We start from the raw sequence: 18,877 nt of genomic DNA, 5'->3' as shown, positions 1-18,877 counted from the left end.
TCATGAAAGTATACCTGAGTAAAGAGCCAGGAGAGCTTCATGTGCTTGTTGCTGGCGTAGCTGCATTCTAGCAGTCGCGGCCGGCCGTTCACATCCACCAGGCACTTGTTATCATCGTCGTCGATGGTCGGACTCAAGCCTCCGACGTGCAGCTGCTGAGAGCTTGTGTAGTACACATTCTAAACCAACAGAAGAGACAAGCATGCTTAAATGATGCATTCATATCCATGTAACTAGACTACATTTTGGACACAAGAAATGTTTCTCGAGCAGCAAATCAGCAGAATAGAATGATTTCTGAAGAACCGTGTGACACTGATGACTGGAGCAATGATGCTGGAAATTCAGCTTTGCATCACATGAATAAATTACATTTTACAATATATTCAAATAGAAAACAATTATTTTAAATAGTAATAATATTTCACAATATTACTGTATTTTTGATGCAATAACTACAGCTTTAGTGAGCATAGGAATCAGTTTCAATATTTTGTCCCATTAAAATGTATTAAATACATTTTGTAAAGAAAAGCATGTTTTGTTAAGAAACTATTACATGAACACTTATATGTTGAACATTGAAATAAAAAAATATAAATAATTATTTGTAAAAATAAAAATACTTCTATTGAAATTCTAACTAAATGACTTTTATTCACATGAACTTTAGTTTGTTGGCATGAGGCAAAAGAACGAAGTCTCTGATATTCAATATTTGCTTTGAATCACTAATGCACATTTTGTTGGACCAAGTCCTAAATCAATAGCCCTCATACTTTAATCGCTCGCCTTACTGAAAAACAAGCACTTTCAGAAAGAATTCATTTCATGCAATATGCCCGCTTTTTTTTTTTTCAGGGTCTGGATGGATTGATATTTCACTTCAAAAGCCTGAGCCTGGAGAGGTGCTAACAGTATTATTGATTAGATAGCTCATGCAGCGCATCACAAAAAGGCATACTTCTCTCAAATACATAGATTCAATTGGTTGTATACCGTCTAGAGCAATTTTAGCAATGGAACAATTGTGTTACAATCAGTTCTGTAACATCTGATACAGAGCTAGGCATACTCCTCTTCTCCTCTCTGGTATCGTTTGGGAGCTACCATGCTTAGACGGTTTTTGTTTGTCAAGAATATGTATTTCTAAGATTACCTCGGTACACCTGAGCCTACAGTAAAATCATATCAAATCGTTTGACTTTGGAACGGCACCAATGCAAAACTGCTCAAACTTTTGTGAGGCACCTTGAAATGAAAATCTCTGCAAACACAAAGACTGAAGAGCCAGCGAGTGCATCTCCACAGACACATAAAACAACTGATCATTCATTCACAACGGAAACAATACATGTCCTTCGGGACCCTTTGATGAGCACTGGAACTGTGACGGGAAGGGATGGAGGGCTAAAATGGGAAAGGGAATAATATAATAGTGAAGAAAAACAAGGACTGAACTTGCTAGGGATTCATTTAACACTGCTTGAGGAAAAGCTTGCTTCTTAAGAGATTTATGGCTGTTGTATGGGAACAATTGTTCCTTTTGCCCAATGAATGGGAGATACGCACTGAAAGAGAGAGGGAACGTGATATGCTTCATTTCCAACATGCTCAAATCCCCGAGCAACTGCCACGGTGTTAATACGCTTAGCTGAGGTATTGTCTAACGGCCCATTAAAGATAAAACTAATCCAGAGACGGCTCACATCCTATCAGAATGATTCAAGTCAGTTTAAGTGTGCAAATAGACATGAGATGCACTGTAAATTGTGCAAAAATTGTCTGGCTGGTAGAGAACTTAAATGTATATCTATATTTGCACACACACACACACACACACAGAAAGTGTGTGAGACAGTGAGAGAGCGAACATTTACATTAAATCCATCATTTCTTGAAAAAGCTTATCCCCTGTGGGATTGCAGGAGTTATATCAAAAAATATATAATTATTATTCTAATAAAAAGTAAAAATTGTGCATTTCATATATATATATACAGTACAGACCAAAAGTTTGGAAACATTACTATTTTTAATGTTTTTGAACATTTGCTTCTGTTCATCAAGCCTGCATTTATTTGATCAAAAATACAGAAAAAAATTATTATTGTGAAATATTATTACAACTTAAAATAATAGTTTTCTATTTGAATATACTTTAAAAAAAAAAATTTATTCCTGTGATGCAAAGCTGAATTGTCAGCATCATTACTGCAGCCTTCAGTGTCACATGTAACATCCAGTCTATCACATGATCATTTAGAAATAATTCTCATATTCTGATTTATTATGACTGTTGGAAACAGATCTGCTGTCTAATATATTTGATGAATAAAAGGTTAAAAAGAACTGCATTTATTCAAAATAAAACATTTCTAATAATATATATTAATATATTTTGATCAATTTAACACATCCTTGCTGAATAAAAGTATTGATTTTATTTAAAAAAAAAGAAAGAAAAAAAATTACTGACCCCAAATTACTGACCAGTACTGTATATTGTTATTACAAAATATTTATATTTTAAAAACATAGCTTTTTTTTTTTTTTTTTACTTTTTTTACTAATTATTCAGCAAAGTATCCTAAAAAAGTATCACATGTTCTGAAAAAATATTAAGCAGCAGAACTGTTTCCAACTTTGATAATGAATCATCATATTAGAATGATTTCTAAAGGATCATGTGATAATGATCCTAAAAATTCAGCTTTGCATCACAGAAATAAATGACAATTTAAAGTATTTATTTATATTAAGTTGTAATAATATTTCACAATATTACAGTTTTTTCTGTATTTTTGATCAAATAAATGCAGGCTTGATGGACAGAAGAAACTTCTTTCAAAAACATTAAAAATAGTAATGTTTCCAAACTTTTGGTCTGTACTGTATATATATGTATATGTAAATATTTTTTGCATATATTAAAATATAAAAATAAATACATCTAAACAAATATATATACATATATACATATATATATATATATATATATATATATATATATATATATATATATATAATTAATATCTTAGAACACATACCTATCCATATGTAGGAATGTGGGAATTATAGGAATTATATAAAATATATTATTTATTACTATTATTATTAATAATAATAATAAATAAAATATTATTTGCAAAATAAATAGTTTTGAATCACATTTTATTATTTTGTATTATATATATATATATATATATATATATATATATATCAGGTAATATCTAATAGGAATAAAAAAGCAACAATAATAACAAGTTCAAGACATGGAGCCTCTAAAATTCCCTATAACTAGCAGTGGTGTATTTCTGATTTCCTCAACAGATTCTAGAAAGTTTCGAATCAGCAAGAATAGAAAGTGAAAACACTATACTGCATTGCTTGGCACCATTGTGTCGTTTCCAATAAGAGAGCTGGAAGCGCACACGGATATGAATTCAGCAGGTGTAAGAGACCCAGCTAAGTAGTTAAAATCATGCTGACAGTGCTCTTCTCTGTCTTTCCCTCCCTCTCGCTCGCTCTCATTTATATATCTCTGTCACATATTCACATTCTACAATTCGACCACATCTAAATGATGCCCCTGTGGTGGTGAAACAACCCTCCCTGGTTGCGTTCTAAGTCATTGCTCTTTATTGAGATTCATTATAGTGACTACAGCCCTGGAATCTGTCTAAATCCCAAATTCCCTGGAGAGTCTATGCTTTATGGAGAAAGCTCCCTATTTTTACGGTATTTTTGCAGGGTATCGTTTGTCGTGGAACCTGGTTGTGTAATACACTCTGAATAAGACAAATAAAAAACAGACTGGATTGCCTAAAGTAGCCCAACTGTTTAAAAATTAATATTTCGAGCCTCAGCACAAAATAATGAAGATGTTTTATGCAATACAATGACTGTTTTATGGGGTGGAGAAATTGACAGTTTATCACTGTGAAATGCTGAGATCAATTGTGACGGGAAGATGGGAAAGAGCAAGCCAAGTGCATACAAGCCAAATCTTCATAAAAGAGAAATCTTCATACAGGAAGAAATGTCTTTTAACTCACATTTCCACCATGAATTAAACAACTGTAGTGTGCAGAGCCTTTGTACAGAAGATAGGAATAAGGATGAATGATATAGCTATAAAAAATTCAATGTTTATATTTTTCAGACTTTTGATATCTCAGCACTTGTGTATTTGCTCTGAAATGGTTTGTTTATTTTTTCATCCAAACAGCCATAGTTGCCGAATAAATTGCTGAATGAAACTTTTAATAATAAAAGTTTTAGATACAAAAGCTAAAATACAGTTACCATTTGAACTGATTTACATAAATGGACCAAAGTTTTTTTTTAATAAGCTTTTAATAAAAAAAAAAAACAATTCTCCTACTTCTTTTACTACATGAACTAAGGGAAGAATCATACCAAAGTGATTATTTCAGTTGTAATGAACACTTCTGTCTAGTGACAAACATATTATGCTTCAGATTAATGAATCTTTTTGGTTCAGAATTATAATTGATTCATTGGAATGGACAGTTTTAAGTGATTCGCATAAATGAGTCGAAGTAATCAAGTTAAACCTTTTCAAAAAAGGTTTAAATTAGAGACACAATTAAAAGCATTCTCATATTTGTTAGGTGAATGTATCAATCAATATATACAGTGAATGTTGAAGCTGTAGCTTAGCGGTTAGCATAAATGTACTAGAATCTAAAACATTTAGCCATGTGCTCAAACAGGTGCAAATAAACTTTTTTCTCATCCCATTCCAACTGTTTCTACCCGGTATTTTCTGTTCTTGACATCTAGGCCAAAAATAAGTTCTTAAAATGTTCCATTTCACATACTGTACAGATATAGTGAGAAACATGGAAATACTCTGAAATTAGAAACATAATATATTATTATTATTGAGTTTACAGCGTATGGTGGTTTTGGAGTTGCAGAAAAAAAATATTTTTGTCTTACTTAAAATACATTTTAAACCTCACGTTGAGGTTTCTAGATTTAAATCTAGATTTAAATTCAGAGTGACAGTATCGATAGTCTATGCATGCATGACCTGACATTTTATTCGTTTCCAAAATGAGGAGATGCTTCATTCATACTCGAAGCCTGAGGGCGCTCTCGTGCATAAAGTTCAAAACAGACTCATAGAAGTATTAACCTATGGTGTGCAGGAAATGCCTAATATGGACAAATGTATTCTGAAGCTGAGCTGAATAAAAAGCAGAAATGCTTTAACTGATGAAACATGAAGACAATAAACACACAATAGCAAAAATACATGGTTTATGTGTTTTCAAGTTATCTCCAGGTAATAAATAATCAGACTAAACTAGGCCTATATGAATAACCGAGTACTGATTGATATATCATCTAGTATAGAAACTATAAAGTATATTTCCTGCCTTATTCTGTGATAAAAATGGGAAAACGGTGTTCGTAGTAGCCATTTTAAACAAGTTATAAAATTGTCATAAGAAAATACTGAACAAAACTATTATAGCCCCTTGCTGTAGCTAACGTTACACACAGCAATATAAACAACAGCTGTGCATGCTCTCTTCAATTCGTTCTTGTATAATAATAAATTAATAATATTAGTATACCTGTAAATGCACACCGCTCCACTGAGAATACATTGTTGAAGGCATCTAACAGTGCACTAAATTAATAACGTGAGGGATCGTCCCAGATGAGATCGTCAGGTGAAAGGTCATCATGTGAATCATTTCTTTTACAGCTAAATTATTATTCAGTATCTTTCTAATAGTTGGATTGGACAGGCCTTCACAAAAGGGAGTTTAATTACAAAAAAAAGATTGCCTTGACAAAAGGGCACTTTGGGCATTAAGGGGAAATGTGGCAGGTGCTCAAGCCTGGTGCAGTGGACTGGACACTAACCTGAGGCGTCAGGCCATGGCAGATGTACATGATGGGAATGTTGTCAGAGTCGGGACCTTGATCCAAACACAGATCCGGCCTCAGGCTGTTCCTCAGCTACAGGCAAACACACACACACACACACACACACACACACACAAAGATGCAATATATGAGCAAGCAGATCAGACCCATTCCACACTGCAAAACCGCAGAGGAGAAGATGGATTAAGAATGCAAAAACCATCTTTCTTCCTCAGTCTGCTAATGGCCGATGTGTGCCCTGGAGCTCAGCTTTCCTTTGTCTTCACAATGGAGCTGTTAATTACGCTATTCCACAAAAGAATGCCAATTAGGAAAAGCGCTCTGCTGGCCTTGCGTTGTGATAAATGAAGAAACAGCAGGCCTTGAGTAAGAAAAATAATACTTAGTATAAACTGTTTCTATAACTCAATATTATGAGAAACAATGTCGTTTATCAGATAAGCAATGTCTCTAAGTGTTAATAAACTGCTCTGAGCTATGTCAGGCTATGTTGTTATATTATTATGCCTTCAGAATGGATAAATATCTACTTTATGGATGTGCACATTTGATTAATGCAGAAAATCACGGTAAAAGTGTTGACATTTTAAGACCTGATAAGTGAAACAAAATAAGATAAAATAATGACAAAATGTATGACACTTATCTTTAAACAGTTCACTTCCTGAAGGCAGTATGATGAGAAAGTTTTTGATAATGAAATTGCTCATTACTTTAAAAAACAATTGTTCTACTTAATTTTTTATTTTTTTGTGGAAACTGTGATGCATTCTTTTAAGGACTCTTGAATTAATATTTGGCTTTTGATCAAATTAATAACGACTTTTAAGACTAACAAGGACTAATATATGTATCCTAATAAGTATATATATCATATATATAGAAAAAATATGGCCTAGTGAAACCTGGCACTAACTATCTATTCATTAGGTTTTTTTTTTTACACACAAATATATAAACTGCATCAGTTCTGCAAATGGACATTTAGCGATGACTGTCATTAGCCGATAAGTGGATACTCACTACACCATAAGCGATGGTCTCTGTGTAGGTTCTCATCTCAGAATAAATATTCTTCAGGAACCAGCTGAAGGGTTTGCAGCGAAGTCTCTCTCTGAGAGCTTCTCTTTCTCTGATATCACCGATATCGATCCCTGAGTCCTGCACACACAAACACCCACAAGCACATGCAGTCGTGAGCACACAACAACTCATTTACTGAGTGCAGAATCTAACAGCTAGAACATGATGCTCAGGGCTTATTGTATCAGTGCACATTTATCTCTGTCCTTCGGGCACTTATGGTAACTTCAAGAGAAGTGATGCTATATGGTGCGGCACTTCAAGACATCGGCATGAAAGTGAGAGCTCATTAAGAAGCCCAAATAACTAGCTTAAATAAGTCATGCCATTGCATTTCAGCCCAATACAGCTTAACTTAAAATGACTAGCAGCATTTATCCTTTAACTTCCATCACACTCATTGCTTATTCAATTTATAAAACAGTGACAGACAAAAATGATAAAATCTCTAATGTGCAAAGGATAATTAAATTTAACTGTAGGCTACTAACGGCTTCCAAGCAATTTAGCATACTGATATACAAATATATATCTGAGACCTCAAGTGGAAATGCCTCTATTAAGCATTTTTTTTTTTTTTTTTATTTAATTTATACACTACTATTTAAAAGTTTGGGGTCTGTAAAACAGTAAAACATTTCTATTTGAAAGAAACGGATACTTTTATTCAGCAGGATTCATTCAATTGAACCAAAATGTCAGAAAAGACATTATTACAGTATTTCCTGTTATAAGTAAAATTCTGAACTCTAGATTTGAATCCAATCAGACTTTAGAGCTTCAACCCCTCATATGAAGGGCGAGAGAGAGAGATGTAGTACCTGTTGTGGGACGTTCCAGGCCATATAAACGTGGCTCTTGAACTCGTCCATCCACACCTCGGCCACTCTCAAGGCGTTCCGGCGGACGTGAGTTGCCAGGTCCTCTGTGTAGGGCTTGTGGGCGCGCTCAATATGAGCTATTCTGGAACAGGGCATGACCTCCACGCTTCCTCCACACAGCCACACCTGATTACACACATCAATGTCTCGTGTTTTGAATTAGTACAAGAATGAAGAAAAATTAGCTCTTGAAAACACCCTTTAACATCCATTAGACACTCCACAACAGTTGTTGTGAGTCATTAGGGAGTCTGTGAGTCATATAACAGAATAAAAACCAAATCACTGAAAAAAAAACAACAACGTGACTCAAAACTCCATGAGGAACAAAAAGTACTGTACTTTATAAAAAAAAGGCTTTGTTGAACAAATAAGCTGAACAACACACTTCAAATCAAGGAGGCTTTTTTCTATGATTATCAACTGAAGGTTATTCATTTCCTCACAGTGGAGCACTTTTTTTTCAAAATAAACTCTTTTAAAATAAACCACATGGTAAGAAGAATCTCTAAGAAGAATAGTCTAAAGTCAGTGGCGCGTTGTTCATTATGCTATTTTAAGGGCGCATGCTTGACCATAATGTATAGCGTGCACAACGCGCATACACTTTGCTCATGTGATCTACACAGATGCAACAGTTATTTTTGCAAATCATAAATTGTTACACTAAAAAATATTAACACTTGAGATGACGGAAATCATTGTGGTGTGCCACGAAGATGTGAAAAAATAGGCACAAATCTATCTTACAAATTATTCAGGCTAATTGTAGTAATTAAGGATCAGACCTGTTGGCCAAATAGTGGCAAGACATATGTGTATATAAGTACATCTGACAAATTGTGGCTATTTCCTCCCACGCCTGTTTAACCGACGCTATTTTGGGTGGGTTTCTCCCATCCCCATACAACACAACTTCTCTGTCTTTCACTGCTCTTACAAGAACATCAGTCTCCTCGGCTGTGAACCGCTCCTGGCGTGCGCCTGGTAAATACGTCATAATAATAGCAATCCATAATGGAACTTGCGCACCTGCTTTTAAAGGGAATGTTGGATGAAGTTCTGATTGGTTTATTTCACGTTACGCCCAAACCACACCTATAAATAATGAAGCTACTTAAGACCAACCCATTTTAGATTTGCGCCGGGCGCAAGAGCCATTTATCCCGCCGGGAAAATAGCAACAGCGCCGAGACCCGCCCACAAACTTGCGCTTCGCGCTTTGACACTTGCGTTTCAGATCGTTAAAATAGGGCCCTATGAGTCAAAATTATCAATTTTTCTTTTATGCCAAAAATAATTTGGATATTAAGTAAAGATCATTTTCCATGAAGATATTTTGTAAATTTCCTACCGTTAATATATCAAAACTTACTTTCTGATTAGTAATATGATTGCTAAGAATTCATTTGGACAACTTCAAAGGCTTAGATTTTTTTGGCACCCTCAGATTCCAGATTTTTAAATAGTTACATCTCAGCCAAATATTGTCCACTTGTCCTAATAGACCATACATAAATGGAAAGCTTATTTATTCAGCTTTCAGATTATGTATACATCTCAATTTTGAAAAATTTACACTTAAGACTGGTTTTGTCACATTTCAGATATGTTGCCTGATTAGAGTATAAAAAAGGGATTATCCTCAATATTGAAAATGAATGGTGGCACAAGGTAAACTGTGCCCCCAGTTCTGGTCATTTCATTATTGTGAATTGTGGGGTGGTATGTCCAGATGATATAAAAAGTGACATGAAATGATTTTTTTGCTGATCATTTTGCACTCTTGTCTGTTTTAGAGTTAAAGGGGTCATTTGATATTGCTAAAAAAAGAACATTATTTTGTGTATTTGGTGTAATGCAATGTATTTGCGCGGTGTAAGGTTTAAAAAGATTTGGTTTTCTTTGTTTTTTTCAACCCATTGCACTCCTCCAAAGCTTTTGAACCGAAGTAAATCTTCAGACAGGATTATATAGGCCACATTCCAGCGTGCTGAACTTCATCCAGACATTCGCACCCAAACACTTTCGTTCAGGCCTGGTTTGGTGAAACATGAAATGCAACATCTGGTCGAGGCATATGTCAGGATCGTTTCAGTGCAACTGAACTCTATGTTTAAGAGCAGCCAGTTAGCATTAGACTAAAAAATGGTTTCAAGAGATCCTGGTGGTGTATTTTCTATCTGATAATTTGTTTAAATCGGGGGGGCATATTCATTATGATCTTATTGTTTGGCAGGCTTTTAACGCTATGACTATTTGGGCGGGATTCAACAGGAAGTGGACAGATGTGTGTTGTTCCTATTTGCCAGGAGAATGATTCATATGCATAATCATTGACAACAATCCCAATGATCCATGACTGAGCCGTCTGTTCTCCCGAAGCAGTAAAAAATCATTTCTCACATTTGCATACAATACCTGCTGCAGACAGAGATATTCAGACCGTAATCTGTCACACAGAAGAACATTTCACAAGCATGAAATGAGAATCAAACCAGCTTTATATTGTCAGGGAGACATTTAAGACTTGGTCGCTTTTAAAAAAAAAAAACACCAAGAGTGATCTAAAAAGAAAAAATCTTTTTATCTGTGTTTTTGTTTTTTCATTTATTTTACATCTAAGCAATAAAAATGTACTAAATGTACTACTTTATCGTTTGAATCATTTAAACCTCACAAAATGTTACAAATAATCTCTAATTTAAATGTATACCAAACGATTCTGGTTCTATTCTTAAAACAAAGAAATATCATTATAATTACAAAATGAACACTGGGGAAAATATTAATTTCATTACGTTTTCTGAAAATTTCATTATTTTTCATTACTATTATAAAGCTATAATAATAATAAAAATAATAGCAATTATTATTTATATATTTTTTTCAGATAATTTATCATGAAATATGTTTTCAGCCCAGCATTATTTTTATTATTATTATTATTATTAATAATACTAAATAAAAAATAGATTTAATTTTTGTAAGGACATTTAGATATTTTTAATGGAAAAGGGGATAAAATATTAATAATGAAAATATTTTTGTGGCATATTTTCTATTATGCATCATTTGTATAGGGCTCTCAGTTTTATTTACCGGTCCCCATACCTTATTTAACGGACCCCCTACCGAATCAACCACTAATAAGTATGTCACCAAAGGGGCGTTATGACAAAGTCATTATTCTTTACCTGGAACCAAAACAGACTGCAAATAAACCAAGCTGACATCTGACATGATCAAAGACAGTTTTCATTCTCCATCACTGATAAACAGAGCCCTTAAGCGAGAGCTAAGAATAGAAGAGCACAGATGTGTTGACCTTTTATTGAGCATGTACCCTCTTTCAAAGCGAAAAATAGCTCCCGTCAACACAATCTCAATGAGGGTCAGCAAAACGGGAAATTTTCTTTTGCTTCAGTGCCTCCAGCATGAGTTTAAATGACAAGGTGCAATCTTACAAAACTGTCCATCAAAATATCTGCAAAAAATAACTGCAGTATAGAAGTTACATTACAAAAAAGAATTATTTAATCATGATGATGATGATATTACTTTATTATAGCATCATGATATTTAAAACAGCATCTGAATATTATCTCTAAAAACAAGGCTTAAAATCAGATGCAAGATGTTTCTGAATTCAATTGATCTGTTTTAGGTTTTTTCACTGTCAACAAGATAAAATACTGATTAAAAAATATTTTTCCAGTAATCTAAATAGACAAAAAAAGCAAGCCTCAATTTTATGATATTGTCATCAAAAATTTAGAGTAAAATTTAAAATATCTACAATGCAGAAAATAATATAAATCAATAGATGAATCAATCTCGTTGAAATAAAATAAAAAAAAACATTTAGCAAAAATAACTTTTACTAAAAAAAAATTTCATTTATAAATAAAAGATATGTATCAATAAAAGACTTGTGTTTTATATATATATATATATATATATATATATATATATATATATATATATATATATATATATATATATATATATATATTAGTACTTTTTTTCATATAGCTTCTGTTGACTAAAATGCAACCAAATCACAATGAAACTTGATCTAAATATCATGCCTGAGCTACAGACCTCCAAAACCCTGCTGCAGAGAGATGGACAAACTTTGTGCTTTGTTTCCTTCCTTTTTCTGCAACATCTGCAGGATTGCAACATTTGTGCGATGTTGCGTTTGGAGATTTGGGGGCACAAAGGAGCTCAGAGGATGAGAGTGTGGAATTAGGCAGAAGAGACACAGCTGTAAGAACAGATGTTGAGAGCCATTATCTCCACGCAGCACCAAATCCCACCGCACACATGGTGCCTGCCACTTCTCCAGACATTTTCATTTCCTCTCTCCTCATTGAGGCCCTTAGTGATGAAACACAGAAAAAAAAATCTGTGCGTGTAATGGAGGGTTTGATCTGCTCGGTATTGTCAAGGTGCACCCTGCATGGAGTGATTGCAACTTTGCTAGGCCAAATCACAGTGAGAGAAAGTGACCGTGTATCTGCTGTGGAGAGCCCCATTCACAGCCTGGGCTTGCATTCTGGCTGCGGAGGCTAATTACAGGGCTGCTGGGTCTGATGGGAGTCAGCAGAGGTCTGGATCGGGCTCTGTACATGTGTGATAGTGAGAGGTTAGGACCCCGCCAGTTTGGAGCGAGAAGTATGTTTGGCAGGTTATCATTAGCGAGGTGCAGAGAGCTCTACTTTAATTGTGTGCGATGACACACGCACACACACAGACACAGAGGTCTATCTGTAACAGAAGCTGCAAACCCCCACATATCCATCTATCCTCAAAGAACAACTTGCATAAAGTATCTTTTCATCAAATGAAACAGCATTATTCATCGACACGCGTCTGCTCGTCTGCTCAAACTCTAGACATCCTGTCTCCTGCTGCACTTTCAAAACCTTCGTCGGCAGTACGAATATCTCTTACCCTGATTCCCAGCTCCACGTTTTCGCCTCCATAAACTTCCATCCCTTCATCCAGCAGACCAATCTCCTCGAAATACTCCCGATCCACTACAAAGCAGCCGATCAGAGCGGGGCTCCTGTTGAGAGAGGGGATACAAATGGCAACAATTAGGTTAAATGACTTACAAGAATGTATTTTACTACATTAATCATATTGTATACAGGATGAAACAGTTTCTTGAGTCATTTAACACAAAGGACATAAGTTATTAAGAAGACAAGGAGACTGATTTGTATCTGTCAGGGCTCTAAACTACGACTGAAATAACTGCAAATGCGACAAAATGGCATTGTATTTCAGCACACAAGGCTATCAACGCAGACATCAAATGATTTTTAAGAACTGCCTCTATTTAAAGGAGTCAATCAAAAATTTTAATGCATCAATCATAAACCTGCAGTTTCATAAGATATCCTTTCGCGAAGTCGAGGTTACTTCCTAAGCACATTATTGTTCCCTGCACTTGAAATCAACACATCACAAACTGGAATGTCTGATTTGCTGCCAAATGATTCTTAAGAAACAGTTTTTTTAAGTGAGTCAATAAAAAATATTCATGAATCAGTCTCAAACTTGCTTGTGAATGCAGCTTCATCAGCTATATATAAACTTCCTAAGTCAGTTTGGACTGCATGCTGTTTTTATCCAGCACATGACAATGAACAAACTGCAAACCATCAAATGATTAGGAAAAAGTTATTTTTCAGTGAGTCAATCAATGGGGTTCTCTTTATTGTTTTGGCCAAGGTTATTGAGAGTTGGACTTAGTATGTTATGGCCTCTGAAGCAACAGAGAGATGTTTTCTAATAGTCAGTGTTTCCAATGTTCTGAATGTAATTGACAGTATTGTGTTTTACTTAAACACTTTACAGAAGGTTCCAGCACCTATAAGCTTCCTGAATTTCTGAAATGTACTATTTCTAAATTGTTTCTAAATATGCTATTGCTACACTTAATGGCAAAAATTGCACTGGTCTGCTAGACTTGGTTGAACAAAGATAAACAATATTTAGTTGCTTAAGTTTATGTATTCAGTCATTATTCAATGGTATACTATAAATTAATGTGAAAAAAAAAATGACTTCTCACTGTTCTCAGGTCAAATATTTATATGCGATTAAAATGCGATTAATTTCGATTAATTAATTACAAAGCCTCTAATTAATTAGATACATTTTTTTAATCGAGTCCCAGCCCTAAATTAAATGTATATTTTCGTGTTAATTAATAATGGTCATCGAAAAAGTATTCAGATATTTTACAAAAAATATTTTTGGTTATTACTTAGTATATGTAGTTCACTGTAAGGGAATTCTGGGAATTCAAAAAAGGTCCACTGAGCTGATGCTGGTAATATCTTGCATGATTACCTGATTGGTGCAGTTTGATTCTTCTGTGTCCACCAGGATTTAGGAGGGTTTAGATAGCGGCACCAAAGTTCCCAGTCGAACCCTTGAGCAGAGAGGGGGTACTCTTCGATCTCAAACGTGTCGTATTTGATGTTGTCGAAGGATGGCGAGATGACCCGGGTTCTGTCCTCTTTGATTCTGTGAAGGATTGGTTCAGCCCTTGGATCAATACAAATAAAACATGCTTTAAGTTCACAGGCAGTAGTTTTTGCATGGATCTATCTAATTTGTTTCTTGAGACCTCTGAAAACCCAGAGTACAATGTTTAATGCAGTCCCTTCCAAGCGAAAGGCCATTTCACACTTGATTATTGAAGCTGATTGTAGTTTTCACATCGGCGGGCAATGACTTTTCAGAACCCATCGATCTAAAACGTTACTTTAAAAGACCATCTCAAAGTTGTGAAGACAGGCATTAGCGCTGCATTTGATCTCGGAAAGTAGCCTCAGGCTAGCTAATAGCTGTGCTATCACTCTGTAAAAACTGCATCGAGCCCTAGAGAATCGTCCATATGCATCCGTGAACTAGAACACAGCATGAATTGAGAGCAGGAATAAGCTGACGTGCATAAGATAGACTTGGACTCCATCCAAGCCCTTTAAAGGTGTTTTTCGACATGTTGCACAGAGAATAATTAACAGGTATGTAAGTTGACAGCTGTGCCTAGCATAGTAATTGCAGCGGACAGGCACGTCTGCTCATATTCCTGCCCTCATACCCACAGGGAAGAACACACATTTCGATCCACATGTACTATAGGTCTCCTACATTATAACTGTTACACTGGCTTAACATGTCATTTGATAAGCATGCAGGCTATTTGAATTAATTTTTATTAGGGTCAAAAGTGCAATGAATGTAAAAGTTACAGCACTTTATACAAACAATGAGCAAAAACAACATCACACAAAGACATGTTTATACCAAATCTGCATTCTCAGCATGAAGAAGGCAGCACAGCTAGATTTTTAATGAAATGACGCATGTCTATGAGCTTCTCTGCAGTAATAATTTTTTATTAGGAGGTTAGATCAATTTCCTATTGGTTTGAATGTCTAAATGCAAATAGCTGTGTTGGAAACCTTTATGAATATTTTGCATTCCCATGATGCTTAGTCATATCAAATAGGCCGTAACAGGACATACAAATGAGATTTCTTCAGAACCTTGGGTCTCATTTATGAAACACATGCAAATTGTTCTGTGTAAATTGTTCATAAAACCATTTCACCGCACTGAATACTGTCTTTTTCAATCCAATATGGCAATTTGTATAAGAATGGCTTTACAAACAATTTACACTACTTTTCTTTTGCAGAAATGCTTAAAGAACAAATTCTCTTGTTTCCATTCAATGGCTTCAACTTGAATAGCAGTATTCTAATTACATTACATTTACATTTATCTGAAGCTTTTATCCAAAGCGACTTACAATTGCTATATATGTCAGAGGTCACACGCCTCTTGAGCAACTAGGGGTTAAGTGTCTTGCTTAAGGACACATTGATGTCTCACAGTGGATTCGAACCCGGGTCTCTCACACCTAAGGTGGGTGTCTTATCCACTGCGCTAACACCACCCCTAATAAAAATACATTATCTGTTACATTAAAAAGATACAATATAGAGAAGACAGATGGTCACTGCAACATTTTATTTTCGTTCATAACTCAGAAAATACTACAAATCTACCTACCGTAATTTAGTATAATAAAATTGTATATATGCAAACAGTATACATAGAAGTAAATCAGAATATATAGTTATAATTCTGAACAAATAGTAGTACATCAGAATATTCATAGGTAAATCTAAATATATAGTTATAATTTTGAATATAGAAGTAAATCAGAATATTCAGAGGTAAAACTTAATATATAGTTATAATTCTGAATATATAGAAGTAACTCATAATATATATTTATTAATCACATCAAACAAATAACAAATCTTCCACTATACACTATAACAGACAAATTATAGCATTTTGATGCAAATACTTTATACATTTTATTAATTGTATATATAATAAGCATAATATTTTAAAAGCATCAAAACTTTACAGAAGTAAAAACCTTCTAGCACTTTTACTAGTACTGGCAGCAAAATTACTTAAATTTCAAGTGTCACTGACCATCCGACGCTGAACTCCACATGGGCATCAAACAGGGCCACGACGGGAGCGGTTGCAGCCCTCCAGCCGCTGACCCGAGAGCGAATCAAACCCTCTTGCTTGTTATGTCGAACCACTTTAATGAAGTTGGGCCGCTGCTGGTTGGTCTCGTCCACAAACCTCTGCAGGTTTTCTGACAGTTCAGCTTTGAACAAAGTGAACGAAAGAGGGATTAACTGAAAAGAGTCTCTTCATGCAATATAAAATTCAAACCTGATACCTGCTGTTTGCTTAATCACCCTGCTGGCCTGGTGAGTTTCAGTACTCACCAGAAATGAAGCGGGGAGACCCTAGTGACACGTGTACCTGACTTTTATTACATTCTAATCAAAATTCGTTTATATAGCCTCCCCCTTCGACCTCTCAGGGAATGACTAACATGAACTGAAACGCTGAGAACATCAGACACTAATATTTGCCAGCGGTCTGTGATATTTGGAGCCTCTACCGCTGTCTACTGGTGATTACTCCCCTCCCATCTGTCTCCTCTGCTGTTTGTTTTTATTAGGCAGAGAGCCATCATCCTGTCTCACCACAGCAACCAGATGATGTGAGGTGGGGCCACTGTCAATCTGTGGGAGAATGAAACGTCCAAACCTCTGCACCTCATGTTAACCACCCAGCCCACTTACTATATCCCACACTTGCTGAGTAAAGGGTCACTGTAGCATAACTGCTGTGAAGTCATTTTTCTGGAAAAACCAAATACTCTAGAGGTGACTGAGAGCAAATAAAAGCTTTTGCTTCTGATCGGCCTGAGATGAACCCGGCTCAGTAGTGTACTTTACTGCACAGAGCCTGTAGTTATCTTCAGAAAGTAGTCAGTCTTAAGCGCATTCTACACAGGGGTTTTACAAACATTTTGGTGTCAAGGACCAACAAATGAGTTTATCCCCGAGCAGGGACACAATATCTTGTTATATTTCAGTGTATACAGACCTATTTATAAAAAAATAATGACACTATATTTAAATATCTGTCTTACTTTAGTCAGTTTTGTTATGAAACCGAAGGACACTATTAAATTACTAATCTTTAAAATATTTATTTATTGGTTTTAAGTTTAAGTAAAAGTGTATAATATTTATTTTATAATTTAATATATTAATAAAATATTAAAGGGGTAATATGATGCGATTTCAATGTTGCAAGCTCTTGGTGCATAAAGAAGATCTGTAAAGTTACAAAGACTAAAGTCTCAAATCCAAAAAATTGCATTTTATGGAGGATGAGGACTGTTTCCTGAACCATAGCCTACAATGCATCTGTGGCACAATGGCTGTTTCTATAAAGTTGGGCAGTTCAAACATTGCAAGGACAGTCTGGACAGACTCATAGCCTGTAGGTACATTATTTATATTTAAATAATTTGTTATTGATGATTCAAACGCAAGTTTTGAGCAGTGTAAAGTAGGCTTGTTGTTTGTCTTTTCTCCAATCACAAATGCAAACATGGTTTTATGTTTACGCAATGCGATATGCAACGTATCGCGTAAAAAGACAGAATAAGTCATTATAATCAGTAATTATGTCTCCACTGGATGCAACAAATGCCTCGTTTGAAATGGGTTTTATTGGTTTTGTCTTGTCTAGCAATGTCCGGATCACAAACAAATCTTTCCAGTTAACTGGTTCTTCTTAGTGAACCGGTCGAACCAGTTCAACAAATCGAACTGAATCGTTTGAAATGGTTTGCGTCTCCAGTACACACTCATTCACAAATGATTTAAGTTATTCGGTTTATAAATGTTCCTTATACTTCCTCTGATTCAAAATAAACCAATATCCTGAGTTATTAATTTCCTCCTAACAGTACATTGATTGAACTGCTAAAAGTGAACCGATGATGGTTTGTGCACGAGCAGAGCAGCTGGAGAAGGCATATGTTAAGGTGCGTAACATTTCTGTCACACAGTTGAGTCATTCGGCCAATAACAATGCGCTGGATAGCTGGCCAATCAGACCACATTTGTTTGTTTTTTACCTTAATCCGCATAAACACATTTCATTACACCAAATAAACAAAATGATGTTGTTTATTAGCAGCATCATATGACCCCTTTAAGCAGAATATTACTATAAATTACTTGTTGTTTTAAAACATTTATTTTTAATTTATCATTTTTATTGCATTGACAGTGTATTTTATATTTGATATTATATAATCATTTATTACAATCATATTACATTAAATATATTTATAAAATATTATAAAATATTAAATATAAATATAAATATATTTATATTATAAACTATATTCATTACTGACTGACAGTGTGTTAAATACTTGCTATTATTATATATAAAGTATAATAAATACTAATAAGTATATTAATAATATTACTAACAAATTTTATGTATTATTAATATTTGTTTAATTCTTTTTTATTACCTTTTTTACA

At 34.7% G+C, this 18,877-nt stretch overlaps 1 protein-coding gene across 1 annotated transcript in view; it reads right to left on the bottom strand.

Annotated features, from left to right (window-relative positions):
- Positions 1-18,877, bottom strand: part of galnt18a (UDP-N-acetyl-alpha-D-galactosamine:polypeptide N-acetylgalactosaminyltransferase 18a) — a 47,450-nt gene that overhangs the window by 4,579 nt on the left and 23,994 nt on the right. Inside the window, exons 4-10 of the mRNA XM_052597049.1 lie at positions 16,437-16,620; positions 14,265-14,462; positions 12,855-12,969; positions 7,836-8,021; positions 6,955-7,092; positions 5,908-6,003; positions 15-179 (exon numbers count right to left, since the gene is read on the bottom strand). Coding sequence (XP_052453009.1) covers positions 15-179; positions 5,908-6,003; positions 6,955-7,092; positions 7,836-8,021; positions 12,855-12,969; positions 14,265-14,462; positions 16,437-16,620 — 1,082 coding nt within the window. The remainder of the gene's footprint in view (positions 1-14; positions 180-5,907; positions 6,004-6,954; positions 7,093-7,835; positions 8,022-12,854; positions 12,970-14,264; positions 14,463-16,436; positions 16,621-18,877) is intronic.

Source organism: Carassius gibelio, chromosome B25 (assembly GCF_023724105.1).
Source record: "Carassius gibelio isolate Cgi1373 ecotype wild population from Czech Republic chromosome B25, carGib1.2-hapl.c, whole genome shotgun sequence".
In the NCBI taxonomy this organism is placed as follows: domain Eukaryota; kingdom Metazoa; phylum Chordata; class Actinopteri; order Cypriniformes; family Cyprinidae; genus Carassius; species Carassius gibelio.
The sequence above is the reverse complement of the archived record's forward strand: the minus strand, read 5'-3'. Positions and strand labels throughout refer to the sequence as shown.